General features: G+C 42.0%; 1 protein-coding gene across 1 annotated transcript in view; it reads right to left on the reverse strand.

Annotated features, from left to right (window-relative positions):
* Nucleotides 1–13,673, reverse strand: part of LOC124161450 (A disintegrin and metalloproteinase with thrombospondin motifs 3-like) — a 68,658-nt gene that overhangs the window by 47,245 nt on the left and 7,740 nt on the right. Inside the window, exons 2-5 of the mRNA XM_046537772.1 lie at nucleotides 9,732–10,047; nucleotides 6,716–6,969; nucleotides 4,550–4,865; nucleotides 2,707–2,891 (exon numbers count right to left, since the gene is read on the reverse strand). Coding sequence (XP_046393728.1) covers nucleotides 2,707–2,891; nucleotides 4,550–4,865; nucleotides 6,716–6,969; nucleotides 9,732–10,047 — 1,071 coding nt within the window. The remainder of the gene's footprint in view (nucleotides 1–2,706; nucleotides 2,892–4,549; nucleotides 4,866–6,715; nucleotides 6,970–9,731; nucleotides 10,048–13,673) is intronic.

Genomic DNA, 13,673 nt, shown 5'->3' on the forward strand with positions numbered 1-13,673 from the left:
CGCGGCCCACCAACCTTGTGGTGGTCCAGGTTTACATGCCCACTAGCAATCATAGGGAGGAAGAAGTAGACGAGGTGTATGAACAGCTCGAGGAAATAATTAGAGACACACCGGGTAAGAAAAATCTGGTAGTGATGGGGGACTGGAACGCCTCAGTCGGGGAAGGGAGGGATGGAAACGAAATAGGAGATTTTGGTCTAGGAATACGGAACGACAGGGGAGAGAAAGCAGCAGAATTTTGTAGGAGAAACAAATTATTCATCACAAACACGTGGTTCAATCATCATAAAGGGCGAAGGTACACGTGGAAAAGTCCAGGGGATGCGGGGAGATATCAAATAGACTACATTATGGTAAGACAGAGGTTTAGGAACAGTGTGAAAAACTCGCGCAGCTTCCCTGCAGCGGATGCGGATTCGGACCACAATCTAGTGCTCATGAAATGCAACGTAAGATTCAAAAGACTTATGAAAGTTAGGAAGGCGAAGAAATGGAACGTAGAAGCCCTGAAGGGGAGTATGAGGAGAGAATATCAGGAGCTAGTGGACATTAGTATACGGGAGATTGAAAGTACCAAGACGGTAGAGGAAAGATGGGATAATTTAAAAACGGGAATAGTCAAAGCGGCGGAGAAGTCAATTGGTTACGTTGACAGTAGAAGGATAAAGAAGCCGTGGATAACTGAGGCAATGGTAAATGAAATGGAGGAGAGGAGGAAGTGGAAGAACGTGGACACAGAACAGGGCAAAAGAATGTATAGGGAATTGAATAATCGATTACGACGTGAAACTAAGAGGGCAAGGGAGGCTTGGTGGAAAAGACAGTGCGAGGAAATGGAAAAGTTCCAGAAGGATGGAGAAGTAGGCGCGTTGTACGCCAAAGTTAAGTCGCTATCGGGCGGCAAAAGAGGACAAGCCATGTCTAAAATTAAGGCTAAAGATGGGAGGATGCTAACCGAGCGAGAAGAGGTACAGGGTAGGTGGAAGGAATACGTGGAGGACCTGTATGACGGTACGAACAGACCAGAGAGATTGACTCTAGAGGAGGAAAGTGCAGTGGAGGAGGATAATCTTGGGCCGGAGATATTAGATTCAGAAATAGAGAGAGCACTCCGTGATATGAAGGCTAGGAAAGCAGTAGGCGTGGACAACATCCCGTGCGAGCTTCTGAAGAGTCTAGGGAAGGAAGGTAAGAAAAGGTTTTTCGAACTAGTGCGCAAGATCTATGAGGAGGGATGTTGGCCGGAGGATTTCGTGAAGACGGTTTTAATTCCGCTTCCGAAAAAGAAGAAAGCTGTGGAATGCGGAGATTATAGGACTATCAGCCTAATATCCCATGCGGCTAAAGTAGTGCTGAGGATATTGAACAGACGAATGGAGGCGAGGGCAAACGAGTATTTGGGCGAAGATCAGTTTGGTTTCAGAAAAGGGAAGTCAACTCGCGATGCAATAGCAATAATGAGGGCCCTCGTGGAGAGGAACCTAGAATATGAGCAGGACGTATATGTGTGTTTCGTGGATTTTGAAAAAGCGTTTGATAGGGTGAACTGGGTAAAGTTAATGGATATTCTCAAGAGAATAGGTGTAGACTGGAGGGATAGACGACTGATTTGTAATCTGTATATGGCCCAGACTGCGCAAGTGAGGATAGCGGACGGAGAATCTGGGTGGGCAAGCATTGGCCGAGGTGTGAGGCAAGGCTGTCCTCTATCGCCACTGCTCTTTAACGTGTATGCTGAAGAGATGGTAAGGGAAGCGTGGGATGAGTTAGAAGCTGGGATAAAAGTGGGAGGAATGATGTTCAAATCAGTGAGATTCGCGGATGACCAGGCGTTGATCAGTCAGTCAGCAAGGGGGCTTCAGGCCCTAGTGGATGCGTTATACGAACGTTGCGAGGAGTTTGGGATGAGGATTAATCACAAGAAAACTAAGGTAATGCGGTTTTGTAAAGCATCACGAGCGAGGAATGTGAGACTCAAGATAAAGGTGGGTGGTGAAAAACTTGAGCAGGTTGAGCAATTCAACTATTTAGGCAGTACGTTAGAGGAAAACGGATACAGTAGTAAGGACATCAGGAAGAGAATAGCATTAGCGAAGGAGGCGTTCATGAGCAGGAAGGAGCTTCTGAGAGGATCGTTGTGTAAGAGTTTAAAGAAAAGGTTAGTGAAGAGTTTGGTTTGGAGTGTAGCTCTCTACGGTGCGGAAACGTGGACTCTGAGGAAAGAAGACGAGAGAAGATTGGAGGCGTTCGAGATGTGGGTATGGAGAAGAATGGAGAGGGTGAAATGGACGGAGAGGAAAAGGAACGACGAAGTGCTGGATATGGCTGGCGAGGAGAGAAAGCTTTTAGATGAGATACGCAGGAGACAGAAGGTTTGGATGGAGTTAGTGCTTAGCAGTGAGGGGATGTTGAAAATGGTGTTGGAGGGTAGAATGTTGGGGAAACGAGGGAGGGGAAGGAAAAGAATAGGATTTTTAGATAGATTGAAAGAGAGTAGGCCTTACAGTGAATTAAAGAAGGCAGTGCTGGAAGGAAAGGGAGGCTCCCAGATCACCTCTTTAGTACTCCATGGAAACCTACCTTAATCGGTAGAATACTATAATAATAATTTGGGGGGCGCTGAGTATAGGTTTATGGGTCCAAGACGCATCGAAAAAGTTTGCGAAACATTGCCTTAATTATATAAAAAATATGAAATGTACTCACGATGTTCATGAGTGCGAGTACGTATTGCGCGGCGTTCTCTCTTCCGTGGAATCGGACGACCGTGTGGTCGACGGCGATGGCCATCTTGAGCCACCGCGTGGTGGCGTGCGCCTGCTGGGCTAAAGTGGCGCCCATGTGGTCGGGCACGGCCGGAGGGACACTCACCACCAACGGACGGCGGCCGCCTTCAAGATAAAAGGACGCAGGAGACTGAGGAGAGTTTATGAGGAACACCTATGCCTCATTCACATTACGATTGTTCCAGCGATTGCCGGAACTATCGTGCATTCACACGACGATTATTAAAACCTGTGCTGCCCTCTAGTGCTGACATCTAAAGTGAACGGGAAATTGAGGATTAACAAAGCTGTTGAGGTATGCAGGGACAAGATATTACTGTGTTCAACGTGTATTTACCGAATAATTTTTCTTCCGCCCATATTCTTCCTTCCGAGGACAAATCCATGAAAAAAATAGAGCTTCACGAGCTTTTCGTCTTGCTCTTGTCGCTTCCGTTTCCGGTCTCCCAGCGCCTAACCATCGTAAAGTGGCAACGTTCGGAACTACGTCAACTATTGTCAGGACATGCATTCACACGGCTAGTTCGGCCAACTATCGTTGGGACGATCGCTCGGACAATCGTAATGTGAACGAGGCACCAGCAATGCGAAGAAACTGGAGTGAATATGATACATATATTTGCGGGGAATGGCCCCTGTAACGTTTGATATTTAAATATTATTATTTAATGTTGCTATGGAGTTGTTGATGGAGTGATAGAGGGATTGTTACGGAGAAAAGGAAATGGGGAAGTTGCTTGAAGGAGTGAGACAAAAAATGGAAACTGTATCTTAAAGGAAATAAAGAGGTTTTTCGAAAATATCAGTCGCCCGACGTTACACCCCCATCATATTCGGGGTTATTCACTCAAACAGTATTTCAGATTCAGTAAACAGATTTTCGGATGAGAAAGTAAAAGAAAGGTGCTATTTCACACTCGTTCGACCGCACCTTGAATATGCAGCGAGCGTATGGGATCCGATGCAGAAAGAATTGACTGAAAAAAATACAAAGAAAGGCTGCGCGTGTCGTCAAAAACTGCTACGGGTGTACAGACAGTGTTACCCAGATATTAAGCGAATTAGGCTGGGAGCCGCTGGAGACTCGGAGGCTACGCGCTAGGCTTAGATTGCTTGAAAAATTGAGAATGGATATCTTTAAGAGCGACACAGAGAAAATAATACTAGAGCCACACTATATGTCCAGGTCCGATAGAAGCGATAAATTAAGAGAGATGTTTTGCCGAACGGATAGATATGGGAATTCGTTTTTCCCCCGAACCATTAAGGACTTTAATAAACGCTAGTCCCAATTTCGTTGGAGCACTTCATTTTTTTATTAGATGTAAACGGCTGGTGTCCTAACACACCCTGCCACACGCCTTTTAGGCGGCTTACGGGATTATGTAGATGTAGATGTAGAACAGTGTTTCCACCTGAATTTCTTTCTAAATGGGCGAGACTAAAGCTCACAACGAAGAAATTCACTTTTACAACAAATTGATTTGGGGTGTACCTATGTTTGAGGATCTGTCTATCGTCTAACCGAAAGAAATTCCTCATTGTTGGCAGAAAACGAATTGTTCATGACACTAAAACTGTTGTAAGCATTGCTGTAATTGTTGTCAATTGTTGTAAGCTGCTGTAAACCTTTGCTTACTCAGAAACCAATGGCATAATTGAAAATTGCGTAGACATGCATGCTTGACTTACACTCTTGTACTGACGACAATAATGGGAAACTGTGTAACTGAAATGGCCTTCCTCTCCTGCCACGGACTCACCTGCCAGCGGCTCTTCTTCGGAGGTCTCCTCCACGGCGAAGCCGACCTCGTCCTCTTCCTCATTCCCGTCGCGAAGGTCCTCCTTCAGATCCCGGCGGGACCTCATCCAATCATCTTCTCCCTCCTCCATCAGCCACTCCTCGTCGCTCCAGTCCACATCCTCTTCAGTCTCTTCGTCATCTTCTCTGTCCTCCCGACTGCTGAAGACCACTCTTCCTCTCGGCTCTTGAAGGACACCGCCCTCCGGCCACCTCGCCGTCTTCAGCCCCGGCCTTCCACCACCCTCTGCCATCACCTCCACCGATGAAAGGCCCTCCTGCGACAAGCCATTTCATCTTTAGAGGCCGTTTTATACGGGGCACGGATTGCAAAGGTTAAAACTGCATTAATTTCTAAAATGGCGTTGAATTGCGCGAATGCATGAACGAAATTAGAACAGTGGCTATTGTTGCCAAGTCACGTCCACGCATTCTCGCATGTGTTCTATTAATTCATGACGCTTTACGTGACGCAATTTTGACTGCGCCTTCATACACACTTTAGATTGTGCAAGTACGTGTCCCGTGTGAAACGGCCTAAGGAGTCATTTGTGGGATAAGCTTACAATTAAATTACTTGAGCGATTTTGAATAGGCAGATATTTAATTATCCAAGTTTTGTATTTTCCACGTAAAATTTATTTCCCAGTCACAATGATTTCGACTTCAGGGCACCACCATCCTCAAGTGCATAATACAGAAGAATGTTCACTTACCCAGAAAAAATGAAGGAGGGCAGGTTAATATTTACATGAGTAAGGTGGGGAGAAAGATGGGAGGGGTAAGATGGGAAATACTCTCAATAATGCTGATGACATTAAGAGCATCGGTGAGATGTATCCTGGACATGAGTTTCAAATAGAAGTTTGAGAAGCTTATTCGCTGTGAGTCTTCAATAAATTTTGACTTAAAAAAATCACCGTAATCACTCCAATAAGATTATCAATAGAAGCAACATCTATAAGATGCTCTTGTCACACACAGGTGGTGGAGTGGGGATAGATCACTCAGTTTAGGGGTTTTTATCAAACTTGGCCTCATACGTAGGAGACCATGATCACACTAACCCATCCATGTCCCTCGTTACTTTTTCCGCACTTTGACTACTACTCCTTGGTATTTTATGATTTTGATTATATTATTTATCTTGATCTATGAGCAGAAATAAATATTACGCTAGAACGTCTCATAAATTCCTTTATAAGATTCATATACTTATACAACTTGGAGAAAGATGAACATTATAACGCCGTACTTAAACTCTCCTGGATGGACATCAAAAGAATAATTAAATGTTAATTAGTGTGTTTCATGTATTCCGTAGTTAAAAAACATGAACCACAGAACATTATTGACTTCTATACCAAGAGAATAACATTGCCTAATTTTTTTTACTGGAGCTGGACGCAAAAATCTTCATATTTCACAATATCGGCCCACAGCATTTCAAAAAACATTTACTGATGCCGCCTCAAAAGTGTGGAAGTACCCTCGGAAGTACCTACCTAAATCAATCACTGACTTCATCCCTGCAAAACTTGTGAAAAATCATACTTATTCCTAACTAGCTCAACCTTATTTACCATTTCAACGCTGTTTACTAATGCATATGTTCATATGCAATAATGTTCTGCATCATATTTTTCTTCATACTAATTTCAAATTATGATGTCAATACTTTTAACTAAATTATGGACTTTTAACAGCTTAAAAATAGTGTTCAATTCGGATGTAATGATCGGAGAACAATAAATGAATAATACTATACAGTAAAACTCGCTTATAACGAATTTCATAGGACCATCGCATCGTTCTATTTTGTTATGAACGAGATTTCGTTATATTCAGAATAAAGGATTCATCCCCGTAAAGTGCCAGCTAATATTTTGTAAATCGTCTTTGTTTAACCAACAGATCAGTAAAAGTTAACTATCGTTCCACGCTTTCCATCAAACGACTGCAAAGGGAAAGATATTTCATATCATTTGAACTCATTATATGCGGGTAAATTAAAATTGGCGATAGTCGGAAAGTCCAAGGGAATGGGAACTCACCTCGTTATAGGCGGGATTTCGTTACATGCGTGATCCTTATGAGCGATCTTTAGTGTACATTATTATATCCTTACCCTGTGGTTCTTCCGGACACCGACAGGTCTGTGTTCGGTTGGGCCGTCGCGTCGTCGTGGGAGTATGTCTCCGGTGACCACCTCGCCTTCCTCCTCCGTGTCCATTCCGAGGTTGGCACCCCTGGCGCGGAACAGGAGGTGCTCCTGGCGGTCTGGCGTCCCCCCGCCCAGGGGTCTCACCAAAAGGGTCCGCTCCCGGAGGCGCAAGAGACCCGTCAGGCCACCTCCACAAGTGGAAAGGGCGACCAGCGAACCTGGGATGAGATGGAACACGAAGCATTATTTGATTGTTACAGTTCTTCATCTACATTTACGGGGTACAGTGCAGGCAACCACCGTCTTAAAACAATAATGTTATAAATTCACCGTATGAAGACGAATTCGTTTCCTGGATCAGTGGCGCAACTACCCAGATAGCACAAAGTAAGAGAGTTATCCGTTTCTTATGGTTTTCCTACGGAAAAAATTGATAAGCAGCTTATCGCAAGCTAAGGGGCTTATGTAAGGCAAGGGTAAGATACTAGGGAAGAATAGGTAAGAAATGCCGTCAAATATCCTCAGGCAACGTAAGTCGCTTCTGTTGGAGCGCCAAAGGCGGTTGAACAGCGTACTACACATGCTACGCGGCTCATCCCAACATGATTTTAAAGCCTACCGGTGTAATTCGGCGAGTCTTTGTGAGAGCTTAACAACTGACAACAGATTTTCCCATATGTAGAAAAAATTAACAACTGCAAGCGACCGGCTGGTGAAGATATAAAGCATATTACAAATACTTTATCCTTGCGGAGGAAAGAAAAAAATACGAACGTATGACCTAGGTAACCGCAACTCTGTACGCTAACCACTTAACCACGGCAACTGTTGATTGCCAGGGTCGTAGTTACCATTTTAAAATCCAATTACGTAGAAAAACTTTTCTGGTATGTGCATGAAAAACTGAATTTATTCAAGGTCCACACAATTTAACATTTATGAAATTTACTTTATGGTCTGATAACCCGATGAATACAATACGTATATTAGAGATTTTTTCCGGCATTTTTATACTATTCTACGTCGCTATTCTTGTGAAATTATGTGTTTTTCTTACGACCGTCGTTTCGCCATCAGTTCATAAATGTGAATGATTTTCAAATTATGGCCGTATGATGTTATTTCTACTCATATTATAGAAGTGCCAAGAATGGAAAAATTATTCTTATACATAAATACCTTAATGAGTACTCTAAAACGATGGAATAAAAACAACATCTACGGAAGTGCTGAAATTTTGGCATCCATTTTGCCATTACTCTGGATGTTTGTCGGCCGGGCCGTAAGAAACCCATAACAAGCTTACTTGAGAAGCGCCTTCGTTATTTCTTCCTTTCACCTTATCTCAATGACTTATAATGTGCTAGCTGGGTAGGACTATGCTTTGGGGGGGATGAAGTGGCCTGGAGCGGCGACTCCTCCCTCCCTCCTTGGGGGGCTCGGGAAAAAAATGACATGCCAGGAAATACATTTTACATCATTTTGGTTCTAAAAATTTAAGGCCAGATGATGATACGCTGTATCGAAACCGGTCGCAATATATTTTATTTTGTGAAACAGCGAAGTCTTTTCTTAACCTTTGTGCATCATGAAGGAGTTTCACCATGTTACGCCAACCACCATCGCATCTAAAAATTTAACTTTAAGCAGATGCAGTTATTATATGTCAAAACTAGACAATGGTTTTGAATATTTTTAAATTTTCTCTGAGCCTTTGGTCGAGGGGGGTCTATCCCCCTCATCCCCCCATAGTTACGTCACTGTCCTGGATCATTCGCAATTCTCATTGAACCATCGACATATTTTGAGACATTGAACACAACATCTGTAAACAATCATTGTTACGAATTAAAACATTTTATCGCTTAACAAGAAGAGCAATGGCACGTATTCGAAGTAAATGCTTTACAAAATATACCCCAATTCAACGGACTGTTACGTATGTCATCGTTGGTTCCTCTACCCAGAAGTTCATAAGCTTCAACGCTGTTCACAGTGGTGGATCTATGGGGCTCTCCCTTGGGTACCCAATTTACACAAGATAGAATGGTAATTTTTCCGACCTCCGCTACTGCTAGAATTTTAACATACCCCCACTTAGACCCCTCTCGTCCCTATCCTAGATCCGCCACTGGCTGTTCGTAATGGTGAACATTCGTTCACATTTATATAAAAGGTCTGGAAGAAAAATCTTAATCATAATTGAATTTATGAGATTTAATGAGATATCCGAACCGAGTGCCTTTAAATCTGTCTTTGTTGGGTGTGTGCAACCCATCCTAGAATATTGCTCTCCCATTTGGTCAACTGCTTCTCCCACCACACTAAAACTACTCAACCGTCCACTCAATGTCTTCTCAGCAATAGTTCGACATCGCATACCTCACCTCAGATTTCTTCACGTGCCGAAATACTTCATTCACTTGGATTATTACACCCCAACCACCACCGATTGACATCAGCCACAAATTTCTTTACCGCATCATGAATGGGTCCTTCAGATCCAGTGATCTCCTAACACTCTTTTCTCTACGCATTCCAGCTCGGATAACCCGCAAAACTGAAGATCTACACCAGCCCGATTTCCGTCTGGCAATATCTCACAGATCCCTCTTTTTCCGCCTACCTTCTATTTTCAATTCAATCTCCAATACTTCTTCCTCTCTTGACATCTTTGGCTCCCTCACCAATTGAAAAGACTAATAACCAATTCAAAAGACTATATTTTTGACACCAACCTTTTGTATGTATTGTATAGGTATGTTGAAAATGGTTGTTATTTATGAGATTATTTTTATACACGTTCTTAATTATATTTTCATTATTTATTTAGTCTATAAACCCAATGTAAATGCCTTAGTGCTGTTTTTGGTGTGATATAAATAAAAAATGAATAAATAAATAAATGAGTAAATAAATAAATAAATAAATTTGTGAGTTAATATGCTCACAATATTTAATTTGTCATTATGATGATCACCTGGCAGTCCCCTCACGGACCCTGAGTGTAGGCAGTCTGCTAGGGGTCGTAGCGGGACGGCGTGCCCGTTGGGCCAGAGGGCCTGTGCGCCCGAGGCCACTACGTCTCCGCTGGGCCACAGGTCGATGAGGAGGTGTCCGGAGGCTGAGGAGGGCAGGTAGACGCGCAGTGGGGCCGCCTCCTCCCGCCGCCAGCGACTGCTCGCCCCCGCCTCCGCGCCCCCCTCCTGGATGTCCTCGGGGGGCAAGCGACGGGGGGTCACCACCTCGTACTCATCCGCGCTCTCCAAAGCGTCCAATATGTCACCCAGAGTATTCTGCAGTCCAACAACATGAAATCACATTTTGTGTCATGAATATTTTTCCGATGACTAAAAGTACAAATACAACTAAAGCTTTTCCGGATAACATTTATTTTACCCGTGGAAAAAATTTTGTCCTTCCAAATTTCAATGAAGGAAGCTCATAGAAAGCACATCCACCCGTTTTTTAGTCTTTTTTCTTCAGTTGAATATCATAATCAAACACTACTTATAAAATTTCAATGAAGGGAGTTCATAGAAAGCAAATCCACCCATTTTTAATTTTTTTCTGAGTTACATATCATAGTCCAACAGTGGCGCTGCGAGGGGGGTTTTGGGGGATAAACCCCCCCCCCCTGCAGAGCTCAGAGAAATTTTTAAGGTTTATCCATTTTACTTATTTGGATCAGTATTACTTATAGAATAGTGTTAAGATTTATCAAATATCCCTCAGAAAGCCGTAAAACTCGCCATTTTCAACCATTATTGTTAAAAGTTTTCTAGAGAAGGGCTCCCGCAACCCCTCTTACCCTGGTGGGTATGCAATACCCCCACACCCGTAAGCATTATTTGAACCTAAACCCCCCCCCCCAGCCTTAATTCCTAGCTGCGCCCCTGTAATCAAATACTAATTATAAAATGGATGCACTATGTGCTGTCATCATTTCAGCAAAACATAAAAATTAATGGGGAAGCACTCGGAGAAAAGCCATAGATGTCTGGTCTAAATAACAGTAAACCGAGTTATTTTTCATTCAATTTCTTGCAACAGCTTGAATTCCTATTCAAGCACATGCGTACATTGCATTTTGCGCACTTTTGAAAAACTTTCTGAAGCACTCTTGGAGTCATCAGGTGACTGATTCCAAATCTTCATTGCTCGAGCTTTCACCAACAGGAGTACCATTGGTATTCTCTAGTGGCACAATCACACTTTGAACAACATCCCTCCTCCTTTTCCCATAAATGGTCAAAGGATTCATATTTTGAAATGCCAGCAGAGTAAAAAACATCTAGTAATGCCATGTATAAATGTTAGAACTTAGCCAAAAAACTACACTTTACTCTCAATTAAATAACTACGACGACAAAATGAAGTATGTTTATGAAATATTCGATATAAGGCTTCGATCGCGATTTACTGTCTTACATTGCTTTCATTCCGTGGGAACCCAATGGGACGAATTTGTCATACTCCTAGTCTTCCTTTAATTAAAAATAATCTGAAATGTTGGCATGCCCAGACTAGATAAAAAAATTTATTAAACCAAGAGGAAAAAAAATAAATTTTAGAAACATATAAACTTACCTAGGGAAGCCAAAAACTAAGAGGAAAAAACAGCAAGTGGACGATCTTCAACGCGCTTTGCTTTGACTTTTTCCTATCGAAGTTGGAATTCTACCTTTCCTCGCTCGGTGTCAAAACTTATTACCGTCAGCAGATAAGAACGTGCCGAAAACGTCACAATGGGCAATATTGAAATAACTTTCTTGTCAACTGAGGCAAAATTATTCTGAAGGTACTTGCCGAATTCGGCATACCTGACGTTAAAGGGTGAAAGTTAGAAGGAAAATATCTCCGGCCCGGTATTTCGACTGCCCAAGGAAATCATAGTAGGGGAGGACATCAAATAGACCTTAAAATTGGAGGGAAAATATTTCCTAAAGATTGCAAAAGGCAAACATTATAGGGAAGTGAGAAAGAATGATGAGGATCAAATGGATCGACCGAGGAGGCAATGAGAAAGTCCTGAGAAGAGTAGGAGAGAAGAGAAGCCTTATGGAAACATAGGCAAGAACACGGATCAACCTTACAGGCCATATCTTGAGACATGATGGCCTGATGAAGTCAATAGTGTGGTTTCCTATTATTTTTTTATTGCCCAAATCGAAAGATTACACAGGCCAACAAAAAAAAAAACTTTTTTTTTGGTGCCGGGAGTTTTTGAGCTGATATTAACCAAATTAGTGGTGCTGAATCCAAATATGATATCCGTCTCTACGTAACAGCTCTACTTTTTTAGATACGGCGCATTTTATGATTATATTCTTTCAAATTTTTGATATATTTCAGAAAATATTTTTCAAATTTAAGTCCATCTATAAATAAACTAATTCATAATCACTCTGCAGTATTTACTTTGAAAATCACCTTTATACCTTTGAGAAAGGGGTTGGGGAGGATTTGGCGTGTTTGAAGAAGGAGGAGACAGGCGCACAGAGCTGAGGCAGTGGGAAAAGATACAAATGAGGGATGTGGGAAACCCACGGTGGAAAAGGACCTTAGTCATAACTGTAGAATAACGACACGTGGGAAGAATCACAGATAAGTGGAGAAGAGTAAAAAAGGGGGGATAGGGTAAAGAGAGAGTGTCTTTGAAAATAGAAAGGCGGGAGTAAGTAAGCAGTAAGGGGATTTCCGGAAACAAATGGTCAAATTCTCAAAGTTTTTGTAAAGCAGCCTCTAAAAATGAGCTCAATTCGAAGAATCTGTGTTAATCATTGTGATGTGTTTTGTTACATTTGTGGAGAATATACTTTAAAAGAAAATAGGAAAAACATTACAGACTTTGTGAAACGTACATGCCTAGGATATTTTGGTGTTCAGCTTGGTGACCAAGGTAAAAAGTAGGCACCGCATGTTGTGTGTAAAACATGTACAGAACATCAGCGGTATTGAACTACAGGAAAAAGGAAAAGTTTAAAGTTTGGTGTGACAATGGTTTGGAGAGAACCTACAAACCATATTGACGACTGTTATTTTTGCATGGTAAATGTTTCGAGAATTAATCGAAACAACCACACAAATGGAAATATCCAGATTTGCCTTCAGCTAGACACCAGGTACCCCATTCAGAAGAAATCCCGATCCTAATATTTCAGACATTACGAGATGTATGTGAGGATAAATATGAGCCTGATTCTATTGACGATAGTGACAGAGACTACGAGGCTCTATCAACAAATCCTCAACATCAATCAAGATGAACTAAGCGAACTTGTTAGAGAATTGAACTTACCGAAGGAAGCATCTGAACTACTAGCTTCAAGGATGCATGAAAAGAATTTAATGGAACAAGGTACAAAAAATTAATTTTTATCCCACAATTGAAAAGGATCTGCTACCCCTCTTTACTCAAGAAGACAATCTTACATTTTGTTTAGACGTTAGAGGTCTTCTGAAAGGAATGGGGCTACCGCAATATGAAGCCAGTGATTGGCGTTTGTTCATTGATAGCTCCAAGCGTAGTTTAAAATGTGTTCTTCACAATGTTAACAAGTTTGGCTCAATACCAATCGCTCATTCAACTGAAATGAAAGAAGAATATGATACAATAGTATTGGCCTTACAAAAGATAAAATACTAGGGACATCGCTAGGTGATTTGTGTAGATTTAAAATTGGTGAACTTTCTTCTTGGGCAGCAATTTAGCAACACAAAATATCCTTGTTTCTGGTGCCTCTGTGCTAGCAAGGACAGACAAACCACTGGATTAAGAAGGAGTGGTCAAAAGGAGAAAACTTAATTATTGGGTAAAAACATTATTGCTGAGTCTTTGGTGAACGGGAGAAAATCACCTTACCGCCCCTTCATGTTAAACTAGGCTTAATGAAGCAATTTGTAAATGTTCTTGACAAGG

This window comes from Ischnura elegans, chromosome 6, assembly GCF_921293095.1.
Source record: "Ischnura elegans chromosome 6, ioIscEleg1.1, whole genome shotgun sequence".
NCBI classification, from domain to species: domain Eukaryota; kingdom Metazoa; phylum Arthropoda; class Insecta; order Odonata; family Coenagrionidae; genus Ischnura; species Ischnura elegans.